The sequence below is a fragment of the Dipodomys spectabilis genome, unplaced genomic scaffold (genome assembly GCF_019054845.1).
Source record: "Dipodomys spectabilis isolate Male_0828 unplaced genomic scaffold, ASM1905484v1 ptg000024l, whole genome shotgun sequence".
NCBI classification, from domain to species: Eukaryota; Metazoa; Chordata; class Mammalia; order Rodentia; family Heteromyidae; genus Dipodomys; species Dipodomys spectabilis.
Window position 1 is genome coordinate 29,226,521 of NW_024870701.1, and position 17,742 is coordinate 29,244,262.

A 17,742-nucleotide genomic window follows, 5' to 3' on the forward strand; every position below is an offset into this window, starting at 1 on the left:
ATTTTCATAGCAATAGCATCCTTTAATATTTATCCAGTTTGTTGTTCCTCTCTAGATCAATTGCATCAAATTCCAACCTTAAATGGTGCTTTAATGTGAAATATGTACAAAGAAAGAAAATCACAATGAACAGAACTCCTATTTTTATCTTTATTCTAAAAGCAAAATAGACTATGGAAAAATTAAAGTCTGTATATTTTAGAACATGATAAGCAGTAGAGCATTCATAAATTCCCTTCATTATCAGTGGAAAATGATAGTGATAATCTACATAAAACATATTTACTAAGCTCCCCATCCCCTCTCCCCAGATTTCAATTACAAATAAACTTAAGTTTAGATCAGAGCAGACAACTTGCAGAAATGGAGTTAGCAGACTAAACTGGAGTTAGTCCTGTTCAGCTATTACATCACTTAGGAAAATTTGATCAGCTAGTTGCCACTTTGAACAACATAATGCTTGATTTTATGAATCATATTGAAGATGTAAAATCAGTGTATAGAAACTAGTTGACAGAGAAGCAGAGTCTATGCTGCTACTGTGTTGAAATTCATTTTTCACTGGCTTATGTGGAAGTCTGTTTACATGATTTGATTATTTACTGAGTTGATCAAGTTCATTTGTTTCATCTGTGCTTATTTCCTACTCTTATAGTCAGAAGACACAACATCGCTCAGCTACACAGCAACAGGCCTGAAGCCAAACACGATGTATGAGTTTTCAGTCATGGTAACAAAGAACAGAAGGTCAAGCACGTGGAGCATGACAGCACATGCCACTACCTATGAGGCAGGTATGTGAAGAAAGACTGGACCCCTCTGATTCTGTAGAAGTTCAAACACACACAGTGCAGCTTCCCAACTACATCTTCTCCCACGTAAAACTGTGCATCCTTCATATTTCATAATCCATGATAATAATAGAATTCCTCTTCAAAAAGAAAATGAGTCTCCAATGGATTAAATGGTATATATATTATAAATGTAATATATATTATATATGATGTGTAATATGTATTCTATATTATTATATATGGCATAATATATAATGTGCATTACATATTACAATTTTATGTATATTGCAATTTTACATGACAGATTAAAGTATGATTATATATATTACATAATATAATTACATATATATGTAATAATTTATAAACATAATATATATTGGTATATATAAATCGTACACATTATATATTATATATAATCATATATGACATGTACTATATATAATACATATGTGTATTATATGTATATAATATATAATGTGTATATAACCTATATGTATATATGTAATTATATATTATATTAATATAATATATGTGTATAATATACAGATGATATATAATATATTATACAATATTAAATATATAAATATTGCATATATTATATATAATTTTTATATACCATTCATGTATATAAATGTACCATTTACTCCATTAGAGATTTATTCCTGTAGTATATATTCTATATAACCTTTACAATGTTAATTTATGGCCCCTTAATATGAATTTACACTTCAATATATTTAACAAAAGAGTAGAAATCCATCTGTTTATCTCTATTCAAAATAGTTGTGTTTTTGAACAGCAAATATTCATGACAGATATTTGATGTTTTGAGAGAAATCAGATACAGAAGAAAACGTTGCCTTAGAGTGATGTTTCATAGATACTTACCCTAAACAAGGGCAGCTGGATATGGGAAGGCATTTCCAGGTGGTCTTGTTCATTCTTTGGAAATGGAGCAGCATAGTAGAAAACCATTATGCAAATTGAAATAACTCAATTTACTGATGATACAATTCACTCTATATACATCACTGTAAGTTTGCTTGGTCCATTTATTATGGATCATAAATATAGAGCTCATAATATTAACAAAAATGGAATGTATTTAATTTATAGGTCACAGATCTCCACATCTGAAAAATGCATACTTTTACATTGCTGTTATAGTCTCGTATCATATCGGTTAAACTACAGTAAAGGTGTACAAATTTAAAAAACAAAATCAAATGAAACTCTTCTCTGTGTAGGCTGAATTTCTATTGAAATATTATTTTTTTTCTATTTGGAATGACTACCTCAGTTGATAAGGTTCTACTACTAATTTACATTTTTCTACCTTTCCCCAATAAAAATTTTCTAGTTCTATAACTTTATATCCTTTTCCTTTTGCATATCATATATGTATTATTTACCTGACTTGGTCATTGTACCTTATTGTTCTATCATCATGTGCCTGGTCTTGTAAAGACACCAATGATGCAGAGCCAAAGATATTAACTCTCAGAAATGTGGTTGGTAGAAAGGATGATTGTCAAATCAAATAATGATCAGCACATAGGTGGAAATAGCATGTGGATAAGAATCCAGAGTGATGATGAGAAGTGGAAATACTTCACAAATGTCATCAGTCTTTATAACTGCAAGAAGGAAAGGAGGTGAATGAAGCAATATTAGGGTTGGGTTCTAATTCTACAACAACATACAATCTCTCTGGGGTTTCATAGGCTGGATGGCTTATGATCAACTTGAGTGGCTGGCAAATGTTGAAGGAAAATACTTTATGTGGTACACAGATGATGAATCCTTTATTTTATTTTGATTCACTTAGGTAAAAAAAAATAACAGGAAGGATACCTGAAATAATTAGGCCTTGCAAAGGACCAAGAGCCCGCTTTAGAAATAGAAACATATGGGTGCACCGTTTTAGGGTGCTGTGATCATTTTGTAAGGTGAATCCAGTCAGTTAGATACAGAGAAGCCACATTTTGAGAGGTCAAATTGGGAGTCTTTAGTAAAAGGCCAGAATCTGCAAGCAGACTATTGTCACAAAGACCTGCAGCCCCGTGAATACACTTAACACTATTAGAAACTGAGTTATGAGAGCAGGAGAGGAAAGAAAGAACAGAAAAACAATACCAACAACCCAGATCCACCCTTATGGAAGGCTAGAGTGGAACACCATGGTGACCGGATCAGAGCCACGAGACAGGACACAGAACAGGAGGCCTGGCATGATGATGTCTACACTGATCTGACCCTAAAATAGGGTCAATTGAGGGGCCAGGGTCTCAGGAACTCAAGAGTCCCTCAAGTTCAAGGCACAGGACTGACAGGTCCAATAACTGATCTTCCAAATCTCCACCTCTGCCTCTTGAAATTCAGGCTTACCCATTACCTGAGAGCTGGAACTTCTCTGGGGCTACAGAGCATGATACATCCTTTCTGGGTCTAAACAATTCAAAGGAAGGCTTGTCTTACCTCTAGGGCTTTGAAGCCCTGACTGCCTGGCTAGGTGCCAGGATGGCTGTGAGAATAAGAACAAGGTGACTTAATTAGACCTAGTCTTTCCCTTACTTCAATCACTTTGACTCTGTGCTTTCCATTCTGAATCCAGACTCAGCTTCTCAGAAGAGAGAACCTTAGTGACAGCTTTTAAACTAAATATCACACAGCTAAAGACAGGGTAAAAAAGAGATCATTAACTCTCAATCAATGCTGCTATCAAGCTTGTATGACTCAGAATCCTTGCTCTTTAAGGAAAGAGCCCAGGGCATCTCTCTAAGGAGGGGGAAGCAGATGGGTTGTTAGCAATCCAAACACCAAAAGCCTACTATGAGCCCCATGGCAGAAATGTTCTAAATCTTGAATGTTATCATCCATTCAGGCACTCACTAAAGAAATTCAAGGGCAGAAAAATAGGTTGAGAGCCAGAAATATCAGAGAGCAAGGTTCATCTAGTTGAACAAGTTACTCATCACAGTCCTAATAGGGTTCTAATAATCTTCACTAGGCCCTGAGGCTAGCACTTTGTATCAAAGGTAAAGACAATGCAGGTTATATCCTTGACAGAATAATAATCCAAAAAAGAGAATGATCATTCAAAAAGAAGAAAAAGATTTTGATAGAATCCTGAAACAACTTTTATTTCTTAATAACAGTAAAAAAAAAAATGGGATAGGTTGCAAATCACAACAAATGGATGGAAGGACAAATTCTCTTTGAGGAATAAAGGGAGGCTGTTGGAAGGAGAGAATGCTATGGCCTAGGTGGCTTATCAGGTACCTACCTGCTGCTGCAGGGATTTTCAAAGGAAGAGAGCAGCATGAATAGCAGATGTCACAAAGACTTACTCAAGAGACATGAACGATTCAAGGTGACTAGATCACAGTATTTGGGGGACAATGGGAAATCAAGCTTGAAAAGGAAGTACAAATCCTAGAGGGTGTGGCATTTATTACCATTGGTTTAAATAGAATCTCGGATAAGTCAGGCAGTCAATACAGAAGTACTTGCATATATTTGGGACACTGCGTATGGATTTGATCTATGTGCATGTTGTAGAAGAACTCAGCCAAGCTAGTGAACATCTAGCTTTCACTTCAGCAAGTTATTTTTTTAACATCAAGTGATCATCTTACATTAAAAATAATCATTTAATGTTAAAATTTTATACTCATTTGAAACTTTGTAAACCACAGAACATTATTCTGAACTACGGTCACCATTCAGTATAATAGATACTAAAGTTTATTTCTTTCATCTAACTGAAACTTTGACACGTTCATCGATAGCTTCTCCTTTCCTACCTCAGTCTCCCTCTATTCACCCCCAAGCCACCATGCTCCTACAGCAGGATAGACTCACAGCTGATTGTAGTAGAGATGATGGATGCTAAGGTCATGTGTGATTCATATAATTACCTTAAAATATTAGAGCCATTAATACTATCCAACATTACAATCGATAAGAACTTATGTAGCACCCAAAATAATTTGGTTATGCTGTTTTTGGAAGAACTAGCTCTCCCATGTATTTTGAAGGCAAAAGCTGAAGAGTTACCTCTCTTGAATACCAGAACAGATTAAGTAAAGCAACCTAATCATAAATCGTATTTTCTAAATAAGCATCTACTAGAATTTTAACCTAGGAAAGAATAAAAAATTCTGACTACTTAAAAAGGTCTTTTAATTTCTTTCATTATTTCAATATTCCATTTGTACTTGTTATAATTAAGTCAAAAAATAATAAACTAAATCAACATGTCTTACTTTTTATTTGCGACCTACAAACTATGTTCAATGAACTCTTTAGGAGAATAATGCTTCTTTTTGTTGGTTTTTTGTTTTTGTTTTTTGGGGTTTTTTTGGGTCCAGTAGTGGGGCCTGAACTTTGGGCCTGGGCGCTGTCCCTCAGCTCTTCAGCTCAAGGCTAGCGCTCTACCATTTGAGCCATAGCGCCACTTCCGGCTTTTTTTTTCTTTTGTGCTTATGTGGTGCTGGGGAATCGAACCCAGGGCCTCAGGCATGCAAGGCAAGTGCTCTACCACTGAGCCACCTTCCCAGCCCCTGTTTTTGTTTTTTTATACTAAATATTTTTATACTTTTATTGCAAAAATATTATAGTTATATGAGCAAGGTAATGAGTACATTTCTTATCAAGCATTGTTACCTCCTCCTTTGTTTTTCCCCTACCATCCCTTCCCTCCCATCTCCACAACTACACCACCCCCCACCCCAGCCCTCCCCGTGCCTAAATTGTAAAGTTCATTTTTCAACATAGTGTCTTGTTCATCTCGTTGTTACAATGGGTCAACCTGTATCCCTATTTAAGCATTTTGGTTTTTTTCCCTTCCCCTCCACAAATTAGACAAGTGTATATACAAGACACAGGGCACCAACATCATATACAGTGAAAACAGGGGTTATACCGTGGGGGAGCAGAAAAGGTCAAAAGCTATGTACACGTGACCAGATAAGATGATGTTAAATGAGATGCACCCCAAGAAAGGGACACAAGTGTTTTTTTCTTTTTCTTTCTCGCTGTTGTTTCCAACTTATTTATAATGTACCATGCGATATTTTTTGTTTCTTTGTATGTTCCTCCCCCATGGAATAATGCTTCTTTAAGAGACCATTACCTCTTTGATATTTTGCCCAAAAAAGTCCACTTTTCTTTCCATAGTGTCTTTGATTTGAATTTTTACTTATGAATTCTCATTATTCAAGGAGCAACTTATCCTGATTCTCTCTCTCCTCCTCTTCCATATCTTTCTCCTTTTCTTATTATTCTTTTCTACCTTTTCCTTTGAGTCTTCTGTCTCCTACATTGTTTTCTTTGAAGATATAAATATGTTCAGTACCTAGTCAAAGTATTAAAATGAGGTATAAGTTTGAATAACTTAGAACCCCAGTACTCTTGGATCAGAACAGCAGAAAGGAAAATGGTATGAGTGATACGGTAGATGAAATCGTGTTTCTTTAGTTCATATTTATAACTATTTAAGAAAAGTTACTTAAAATAGAGTGTATACTAATTTACTGCTATCTGACCAACAGAAGAACCAAAGAGAATGGTTAGAGTAGAGGTGGGTTCAGATTTAGAGATAAAGTTGTACCTATTTTGCAAGACATTGAATTCCTATTTAGCACAGGAAAATTCCTCTAGAGCCCCCAAATAGAGCCTACATGTACTCTAAATTTGCCTGTGTCAAATTAAGCATAGCAAGAAGACTGTGAGTATTACACTTGGAGCATTATTAGCTATTCAGTAGGAAAAATTGTTTTTCAAAGCACAGAAAATGAGAAAACAGATGAAAAGAAGTCTGGGAAACATACTGGTTAGCCAGTGTGCCTCCTCTTGTAAAGCATATTCTTTTAAATTAAGCATAACATGTTCAAGAAGTAGCTCCCAAAAAAGCAGAGTTTCATATTTAGTTCATGCCAGAATCATGATGCCCTTTGACTCTTTTCCTCTATACTTTGTGTTCTTGTTTAGAAGATGACTAGTGTGTTACACAGGCAATGTCTTAATGCAAATTGAAAATCATTGATTTGTTTCATATTTAAGGAAATATGGAAGTTGGTTTTTTTTGTTAAGTTATAAACTACAATTGCAGCAGATTTTTTCTCTTACAGACAAGTGCCCATCAATCTTACTATCTATGTAGTTTCCTTGTTCCTATAATGATTTTTCAACCCTCAGTGTGAGCTCACTTGAAAGCATTTGCAAATGTGCATTCCAGATTTGGAGGTCTTTTATTCCCTCTGAAGTCACACCTTTGAAGTCACTTATTTTACATGGAAATCCCCTAGGTTTTACATTTTTCTTGTTTGCTTATGTAATTCAAACCCTTGTAAGAGACTCTCAGTGGCAAAACCAACACAACATGCTTCATGACAGATTCCAAGTGCCAACATCATGATTCAAAGTGCTATCATTGTCTGTTTTCTTTCACTACCATTGACCAGGCATTGTCTCTGTCTCCTCTCACAGCCCCGACCTCCGCTCCCAAGGACTTGACAGTCATTACTCGTGAAGGGAAACCTCGTGCTGTCATTGTGAGCTGGCAGCCTCCCTTGGAAGCCAATGGGAAAATAACTGGTAAGCGCCCAGCTTTCTTCCCCAGTTTTGCCCTGCCTGCATCACCAGAGACCGTGTACCTCACATTTTGCTCTTTACCTTAGTGTTTAGAGTGTGTCTCAGCATCTCAGTTCACTCCCTGGCCTTCTCTGTTTATCCTTTCAAGATCCCCTACTGACTAAGAATTCTCTAATGGTGCATTCAAACACAGACACACATGCACTTCCTTTGAGCTGCTTTTGCAAGATGTGTGTTTCAATTAGGATAGACCTTTGTTTTGCATCTTATAGGGCATTAAGCTAACCTTCTCATAAAGTGCCTCTGAGAATAACTGACTACAAAGAAGCTGGTTGTTTGGCAATTATAAAATACAAATGATGCCTAATGCCCATGTACTTTTGTGTAGCACATGTGAAGGAGGTTAATCTGGAATTGCTTTTTTTTAAAAATTTTTTCACTTAGCTTTTTAAATTTCTCACTTAGGTTTTAGATTCTTACTTAAATCATGAGGCTCAGAAAATACTTAATATTGACTGACAGAAATTGAACATAATGAATATTTTACAGTGACAGATTTTATTTTGTCAAATATTTCTGATAACATCAATGCCTAATTAAAGCATCCATTAGAAGCCTGTAATGTTAATTCAGTATGAAAAATATAATGGGATTCTATCAGAGATTTTGCATTTAAATGATCACTTTAAGCTTTTAATAGGTATCTCCATAGCATATAATTATTATGAAAAATATTGTATGACTCCAAATGTGCACGTTATAGTCCAATTAACTGGAACCATCCAGTTAGAAACAGTAAGAATCACCCTGCTTCTTCTTTTCTTCATACAAGACATGGCTAGCTGTACTGCAAATTAACAAATTGATTCAGTCTCTAGGTGATCAGAGAGAAGCAAAAATATTGCAGTCAGAAGGCATACTTACTTTATGTTGAGTTAAATTCTCAAATCTACAGAATGAAGGGAGGTTGTGAAAGTTCCAGGTGTGATTGAAATGTAAGATTTGTCTTCTGGAGGAAATTGCTTTTAGGGCAATAGCAAGCCAAATTTTCATTTGAGCTGATAAATATGAAAAAAAGAAGAAAGGCATAAAATCTCTTGCAATCTTGTATGTGTCAAACTGAGGTTGACTCATTCCAATTTACCTTTTTCATTCTTGGTACCATTATTTCCTCATATCAGTTCTGTTTCAGTGCTTTGGTAGCTTTTGGATTATTTATATTTTATTTTATTACAAACATTGTAAATCAACATATAATAACTTTGAAGACAAATGAAGCTAGCAACGGGAGGTACATGCCTATAACCATAGCTACTTAAGAGGCTGAGATCTGACGATCATGGTACAAAGCCAGCCTAGACATATAAATCCAAGTGACTTTTTTATGGTTTATTTATTTATTATTTATTTTATTGTAAAGATGATGTACAGAGGGATTAGTTACAGAAACATGAGTAAGGGAATGAGTACATTACTTGTCGATCATTATTACTCTTTCCCTTGTTATCCCACTATCCCTTCCTTCCCCCACCTCCCCACCTCCCACACAACTCCCCCCATCCCATCCCCCCACCCCCCACCCCACCCCCTACCATACCCGAAGTTGTAAAGTTCGTTTCCAATATACTGTCCTGTGGGTATCCTTGTTGCAATGGGTCATCCTGTGTATCCAAGAGACACCCATTAACCAGCAAAAAGCCAAGTGGTAGAATACCAACGTTGAGTTAAAAAAAAAAAAAGCCAAGCAAAAGCATAAGACCCTAAGTTAAAGTTATAGCCCCAGTACTGGCACCAAAGAAGAAGAGGAAAATATTGATGGGTCTAATAAAAAAAATTGTTGAAAGGATAGCAAAAGAGATATTCTCTATCACTTAATTTATATGCTTAGTTAAGTAATTCTTTCTATATAGTCAATATGAACCAATAGACTATCTCTTCAACTTAAACACAGCTTTATTAAATATTGCTTTTCCAAGGGAAGAAAACAGAATTCTAGCCTATATTAAGAAACATACTCTAGGTGTCAAGATTTCAGTACTTGTATAAGAAACCCTGTTCTCATATGGTAGATATCTGTTCAGTTGTTCTCAGTAATTAAAACCCATCTTTCACAGTGGAGAAATAAAAGTACAAGAGGAATTTTTTTTTCTTGCCTTTAGAAACCTTGCCTCAATTATTACAACAAAATTAAGATTGTCAAGTTGTGAGGTTTTGATTGAATTTCACCAGGGAGCAAACACTAAAATCTCTTCAGAGAAAATCTATTCCATGTAGACTTTGGTCCTTACAGTCAAATTCTTTCCAAAAATAGGATAATAAAATATTCAAAAGATTGTTCTAGGCCACCAGGCAAAGGGCAAGATTTGCTCTTCTGAGTCAGTAATGGAAATGCAAAATGTGAGCCTTTGTCCAGGGCAGAATATTCTTCTAAGATACTTGTGTGTCTTTTCAAACATGGACAGCAATATAACATGCTGCCAAGAGATGCACAGGGGACCCTTGGACTTAACGTTTCTGATTTGGGTTTTACTTCCTCCCCTATAAAATAAGGATAGAAAGCATCACTTCCTCATAGAATGATCTTTGTCTTTTCTAAAATCTCTAAGCCATTTTTCTCTTCCCATTTTTCAGACATTTTCTATATGATGCTCTCCAGCCTACAAGTCTTTTGATCCCTTGATTTCTTTCTCTGGAAAAGGATCTATACTGGAGTCAAATGATGAATTTATGACACTCTATATTATACAAACAGGATTCTAATATAGGAGTGCCTTCTTGAGTTAACCATTTCAGAATGCTTTACAGGCTACAATAGCACATAATACTTTGGTTTTTTGGTTTGTTCAGATATATTAGAGACAAAAATGAGGTAGAAAAAAAAGAAAGGGGAAATAATAGAAAAATAAAGGGACTTGGACATAGAAAACTAAATATATAAACATATAAAAGTGAAAAACAATAATTTTGTTTTACCCTACAAGATTTTGTAGAAATTTAGAATGTAAGACTTCATCAATAACATCAATATCTTTTTAATATACCAAACTTACATAACCAAATTAAGTTGTATACTTTCCTATGGCCATTATTAGGAATGAATCATGTGATGTTTTTATTCTCTTGCTATCTAGCTCCCAATTTAAAAAAAATAGTCTTTCCCTTAAAAGTTAGGAAACTGGCCAGGCACCTGTACTCACATCTGTAATCCTAGCCACTCAGAGGTTGAGCTCTAAGGATTGTGGTTCAAATCCAGCCTAGGCAGGAAGTCACTTAAGATTCCAATTAACTATCAAAAAGCCCAAGTAACGCTGTGGCTCAAGTAATAGAGTGCTGGCCTTGAGCATAAAAATCTAAGGAACACTACCCAGGCCCTGACTTCAAGTCCCAGGACCAGCGCGCGCACACACACACACACACACACACACACACACACGGAAACTGCTAAATTAATCAGAATTGAGAAAACCTTACATTTACACATCCAACTTCAATTACTTGATTCCCTTCTTTTTTTTTTTTTTTTTTTTTTGGGTCCGGTCGTGGTGCCTGAACTCTGGGCCTGGGCGCTGCCCCTCAGCTCTTCAGCTCAAGGCTAGCGCTCTACCACTTGAGCCACAGTGCCACTTCCGGCTTTTTTCTTATGTGGTGCTGAGGAATGGAACCCAGGGCCTCAGGCATGCAAGGCAAGCACTCTACCACTGAGCCACCTTCCCAGCCCTTGATTCCCTTCTTAAATAGTTAAAGTGGTAATTTTAACAGATGAAATCACAGTGAAGGTAAATATTTTATTCTCATTTGAAAAATGCAGAAGCAAGGGTACTGACCTAGATGGCAGCTCTGTTCTGCAAACTTTCATCCCTATCCCACAGGACAGCACCCAATGAAACCTTTAGCGATTTCATTAAGTGTCATGAATGTAAAACCTATGTACTTACAGACTTCCAAACTTCATTTAATAAGTGAGTTTCATAATGTGAATTTCACATAATACCTATTATGTGAAGATCATTTTATTAGGTTTTCGGAGGAACAAAAATGTAATAAACGATATGGCTCCTGAACTAAAATAATATTTTTATTCTTTTGAAGAGATAAGGCATGCACATAATAAAAAGATATCCTTTACCCCTATTAGGGCCTTCTTTTCAATAGATAAGGTTCTTTAGGGATAAGAATGGAGAAAGATTTGGGCCAAAGATATGAAGATATTTTATTGACACTGAAGATGATGACTGGGTTAGAAATGAATGGATATCCCTGAAAATAACTTTTTCTTATTCCAAGATATTTTTCAATCTCTGATCCAATGATATTTTACAAAATCTTTTGAAATCTAACCTTTCAATTTTAATATTTATCAGAGGAAAGAGTCATAGAGAATTTTCACATTTTTATAGCATTCTTTACATTAGAATTGTCATTCCTTTGCTTGAGCATCAAGCAAAGTAAGACATTTGTATGAGGCATCATTGACAACAAATGTGTATGTACACACATGTATATATACACATATATATCATCTATCAACAAAGGTAATGATTCTTTAATGTGTGATCACAGAGATAATCTGGGGTAGATGAGTAGGGTTAGGCGTAATTTACTGAAATAGGTATTTCCTATATAACAATATTACTTTGAGTTTGTACATATTTGTTCTCTTGGTTTCGGTGTGCCTGAATCTGAGCACAGTGAGTTAAATCCTGTACTTTAGAACCTCTGGCAAGGCTGCAAGTCAAGATGTGAGTTTGACTGGAGTCTGTTCTAAATTATACCAACGCTTTAGGTAATCATTAGAAGTAGATGGATTCTGGAAATACCAAATAGGGGAAATTGAAAGCCAAGATATGCAAGTTTTCAGCTCTGATCCTTCTAAGAAAAATGGGTTTCTGAATATTTAAGTTTGTAACGTGCTTAATCCTATACAACTGCAAGATAGAAATGTCCAGTTCAGAATCCAGATTGATTCCACCAGGCCGTCTACAATTCCACAAGAGACTATGATGAGTAGTACAAAATCATTGAGTGCTCTTATCCTTAACAACAGTATGAAGTTTACAGGGGAAAAAAAGCTCATGATTGAGGAAGGTCTTGTAGGCTAGTTATAGCTAAAGTCAGACATTATGGATAAGTACAGTTTAGGCAAGGAAAATAATGGAAATTACAATTAATAGTGTGTGAACAGGAGGGAAGGAGGATAAGGGTGATGAGGACAATACTCTTATAGTGAAGGTTTGTGCTGAGATGCAGTGTGCTGCCTGGTCACTGAGAGAGAGGAGACCTTTGCAACCTACTTCTTAAAGACACAGTCTGTCAGTGGACGTCTCACATCCCCACGCATGCAAGAAGAACTCAAAAGGACTGAAGAGGAAATTGTTTAATCAATTATTTTGTAGAGAACAATTTACAAAGAACGTAGTGAAGTGGACAAGAGACTAAGGGATATCTGTGGCAATGTGACAGATCACTGCCATATTTTGGTAGAAATGGAATATTCATGTTGCAAGGACAGACATGTCCCCTGTAAGCTCGATCTAATGGTGCAATATAAAGATGATTAATTAGTATTTCTAAATAAGAGCTACCTCACAAACTGGCCACCTCTAGTGCTAGAAAATGAGTAGGTTATTGAAATAGCTGGATTCATTGCATTGCATTCTAGAATATCATGAACAAGGATGTTATTAGCATAAAAGTTATACATCCCCTATCACAACGAATGAACACCCTCCAGTGTTCATTAATACGTCAGATGCTAACGAGGGCACTTATAGCAACCCAGTTCATTTGCCTTGCTAGGCTGGAAAAGAAGGAATGGTGTTATTAGATATTTATGTGTGGTAGTAGAGCTCTATACCGGTCTTGGGCCACCGTCAGCTTCCTCATCGGAGAAAGGAAGGCATCCAGACTTGTGCCACTTCACAGATTTATTATGTCAGTGAAATATGATTCTTTGTTTTTATCACACTTTAACCATGCAAAATGCTTTATGCTTTCCGATATATTTTTATTATTTCAGCACAAGCCAAAATAAGCACCACTTATTTTCATTATTGTACTACAGCAAAAATTCAACTGACTTATTATCTCTGTTTTACATGTTTTATCATGCTTATATATTAGAGCAAACTGATAATCAAGCTTTATCAGTAGAATAAAGCATTTAAAAGTATGTCCAAAATTTTTATTTTCAATGGTGTATTCCATTTTATTGTGTACATTGATTCAATTATTTATGTAATCTTTGTAGTGTTAAAAATGTTTGACACACTGAAGCTTATAGTTAGTAGATAGTGGACATACAATATTTGCTAGAAAGTATATTTGGTAAATATGATTGTGTGCAGAAAGAATTAGCACATGCAGTCTGCACACTAAACAAACTTGCGCTTGTCTATTTATACAGCTTACATCTTGTTTTATACCTTGGACAAGAACATACCCATCGATGACTGGATTATGGAAACAATTAGTGGAGACCGGCTAACTCATCAAATCATGGATCTCAACCTTGACACCATGTATTACTTTCGAATTCAAGCACGGAATGCGAAAGGAGTGGGGCCTCTCTCAGATCACATCCTCTTCAGAACGCTGAAAGGTTTGACTCATTTCCCATCCTGCCTTCCTTTGGTTGTGGGATTATTAGGGGAAAAAATTGCAATCTGTCTTGAAAACTGCCCTACATCATTTCTTGTGGCAACATGGCTGTCTGTTGTGGCTATCCAAACTAAATTAAAACGTGCCATTTATGATCAAAATTTACACATCAAAGAAAGAACTCTGTTACCATGTTTTCTGCTATCAGCCTAAGGCCAGCATTTTTGAAAAGTCCTATTAGACTTTTTAAATGATCTTGTGTATATTGGTTCTATTCAAAATAGAACGAAATCCTTCGGTCATTTCTTGAAGAAGAATATTGTTTAGATGCACTGAATTATGCAAATAGCCTACTTTAAATATTTTATTTTAAAAACTAATATCTTTTATATATTAAAGGAAATTTTGATGCAGCAAGGCAGAAAGTTTCAAATAAAATTCTTGTTTTAAGCACAGAGTAGCAACAATGAAACTATACCATGCTAAGTAGTTATTAGGAGGAAAGCCCATATGCTTATAAGAATATAAATAAATGCTCAATTTAAAATAGGTACACAGAGGAATATCAACTCTGAACAGTATTGGGTACATAAAAATAATTTACATATTAGCCTTACTGTTTTAAAGCATAGTATTGTTTTTCTGAATGACAAATTGTTCTATGAGCATAATTCTTTAATAATGGAAAGAAATTTGAATTTGTTCCATAGCTGATATTTAAAGATGTATTTATAGCACTGTATGCATCATCTTGGAGGACAGCAGGGCTCAAAAGTCTGTGACTATTTGAAGGCTGTATAACCTATGAAAAACATAGTATATGATAGCCACCATACTGAGATATTAGAAGCTCATAGATGATTGATATTTACCTGTAGATTCTGATATATAAAAAGAATAGTCTTAGAATAATTGTATATTCAATTTATCCTAAGAAATTACTCCAACTCATAATGGACTTCTGCATTCTTATGAGTAAGCTATTTGAAGCTAGAATTTTGATAACCAGTGATCTGAAGGTTTTGTCAAGAGTATACAATCATTCATCCAAGACCTGTGTGACAATTCTTAATAACAGAAAAGTTATGGAGGGAGGCAGAGAATAAAAGTTCTCATCACTGTCCAACATTTAAGGACATCATATCAAAATCAAGCTTCAATCCAAATGAGAAAGTGAAAGTCAGCCAGTTACTCATTTTGTGGGAGCATGGAACATAACTAAGTAATGTCTCACAAATGTTTCAACTTTATCTGTACATGGATACCAAATTAATTTCATACTTCCAGCATATGCCAACTAAGAGATCTAAGAGGGATTTTAGATAACTTAAGGCATCCAAAGTTATAAATTGCAGAACAATGATTAATCACTGGACACAGGGCACACATTAACTTGGTATTCATTCTGGTCATTTTTATCCAAAGTTCCTTAAATATCAACTATAAAATGATTATCAAAATTGAATTTGATAATCAAATTGGAGGAATTGATTATGAAATTCAGGAATTTATTCTATGTCATAATAGCCTAGAAGATCTATTTCTAATGCCCCCAACGGTTTGTTTACTGTTCTCTACCCTTATTATGGGAAATTCCATAACAAAAGTTTAGACAGATACAGCTGACGTAATAAATAACTTTCTGATGTCTTGAATGAATTTTAATTTACTCAAAATATGGATCTTTGCAATGAAGGCATTGTACATAGGTGACCTGGCATGTCATTTTCAAGGAAAAATATGCTAAAACCAATAAATTGCTCATCATAATGGAATTAAAGCCATAATAAACCAAATCTATACCTATGCTCTGATTTAAGATTTCCTGCTCCCAAAGCTACTTCAAAACATAAAGCCTAAAATAAACAAACAAATAAATGAAAACATAAGGTCTCTGTTCATCACAATGTGACAGTGTTTGACAGAAAGGTTGGGAAGTTTTCCTATAACTGGAGAAACTCCCAGTAGTCCACCGGCTAATGGGCAAGTGTTTCATTGTAAAGCATGCCCCAGGCAGGATTCATAGCCTCCTTCTTCCAAAAATAACAGCATTTTATCCATGAGGCTAGACTTTCATATATTAGAATGAGCAACCAGCTAGAAAAACTCAAACAAACTTATTCAGTAACCACTGGTTAATGAGATATTTGTAATTAGAAAGAGGTGATATTGCTCTTTTTTGTGTACATAGATATGTGTGATCTATCTAGTCCTTTCCTTAGGATGTAAATTAGAAGAATTTTGGATCCAATGCACTGACAACACAGGATTTTGTAGCTATCCACTCCCACTCTTCCCACACCCTTTCCAGGCTCCCATTAATATACTGGCTCGAAGCACTGGAAATTGTGTTTATCTCTGACTGTGCCTTCCCTCCAAACATGCTTGTGTCTCTTCATTGGCTTATGAAGGATGCTCACAATGGAGAGCACTGGAGAGAATCCCTATCTAGGGAGGGAATTATTTCCTAGACACAAAGGAGCACTGCGTTCAGCAATAAATGTTCAGTAGAGAATGGTCTATTCTTTGGGCCTCCTTAATTGTTATTCTGAAATGTGAATCTTCCTCACATCCAGAAATAAAGCACACTGAAAGCTGTTTAACAGGACAGGAAAGAAAAAGGTTCAAATAACTTTGAACACAAAATCTATCATTTTTTGACGTGTAAGATGAGCATTTAAAAATTCAAGTCACAATCACAAGGATTGTAAGCCATAGTTTTCTTTCATTAGAGGAAATTATTTTTTGAAAAAACTATTTGGTCTCTGGATGGGAAATATTCTTCAATTGGTAATATGTTGGAGACAATAAAATACCTCAAATTTCATCCACTGCAGTTTTGCTAATAGATAAGCAAACACACACACATTTTTATTTTTTTATTTGCTCAAACTACCTTAATCTGCAGATAATGCATACGACATGATGAATGAATGATAAAGGAAGAGACAAAGAGTAGAGATGGAATACAATTTATTTTTATCCTGTTTGTGTTTTCCTATTTCTTAATTTGACATCATGCCAAACAATTTGCTACTATGAAATGCTGATTAGGTTGGTTTCAGGAGTATTTCCTACTCTGGCCGCCAACCTGTATGCTTCCTTGATTGCATGGGTACTTAGATTCCTGAACTATTCTACTTCCTTCTTTGTGGAGACCCAGTAGGGTGCATCTGACTCATCATGTTCTTCCTCAAAAGAAGACAATGACATTTGATAATGACAATGATATACAATGACATTTATAAAACTTACTCACAAGTTCAAGAGAAGACACAATCCTAAATGATAAACTACACGGAAGGATCAAAAGAAATATGCTACATAGATCCACCCTAGAGCATTATTCCTGTCGACAAAAATAAGGTATTGCAGCCAAGCACTAGTGGCTCATGCCTGTATTCCCAGCTACACAGGAGACTGACATCTGAGGATCTAGGTTCAAACCCAGTTCAGGAAGGAAAGACTGTGATACTTGACAATATCCCCAATAAACTACTCAAAAAAATCCCCACAAAACTGGAAATGGATCTCTGGCTCAAGTGGTAGAACACTAGCTCAGGACCACCACCACCACCACCACACACACACACACACACACACACACACACACACACACAAATGGTATTGCATACTTAAAATTTACTAAAATATCAAATCTTATATTTTATTATAATCACTAAAATAATAATAATGGAGGTAGGTAGGAGAAAACTTTGAGAGATGAGGCATCTATCTACTAAATTGAAGGTGG

At 35.4% G+C, this 17,742-nt stretch overlaps 1 protein-coding gene across 1 annotated transcript in view; it reads left to right on the forward strand.

Annotated features, from left to right (window-relative positions):
* Positions 1-17,742, forward strand: part of Dcc (DCC netrin 1 receptor) — a 992,977-nt gene that overhangs the window by 891,698 nt on the left and 83,537 nt on the right. The window contains exons 18-20 of the mRNA XM_042675181.1: positions 656-794; positions 7,287-7,394; positions 13,795-13,989. Coding sequence (XP_042531115.1) covers positions 656-794; positions 7,287-7,394; positions 13,795-13,989 — 442 coding nt within the window. The remainder of the gene's footprint in view (positions 1-655; positions 795-7,286; positions 7,395-13,794; positions 13,990-17,742) is intronic.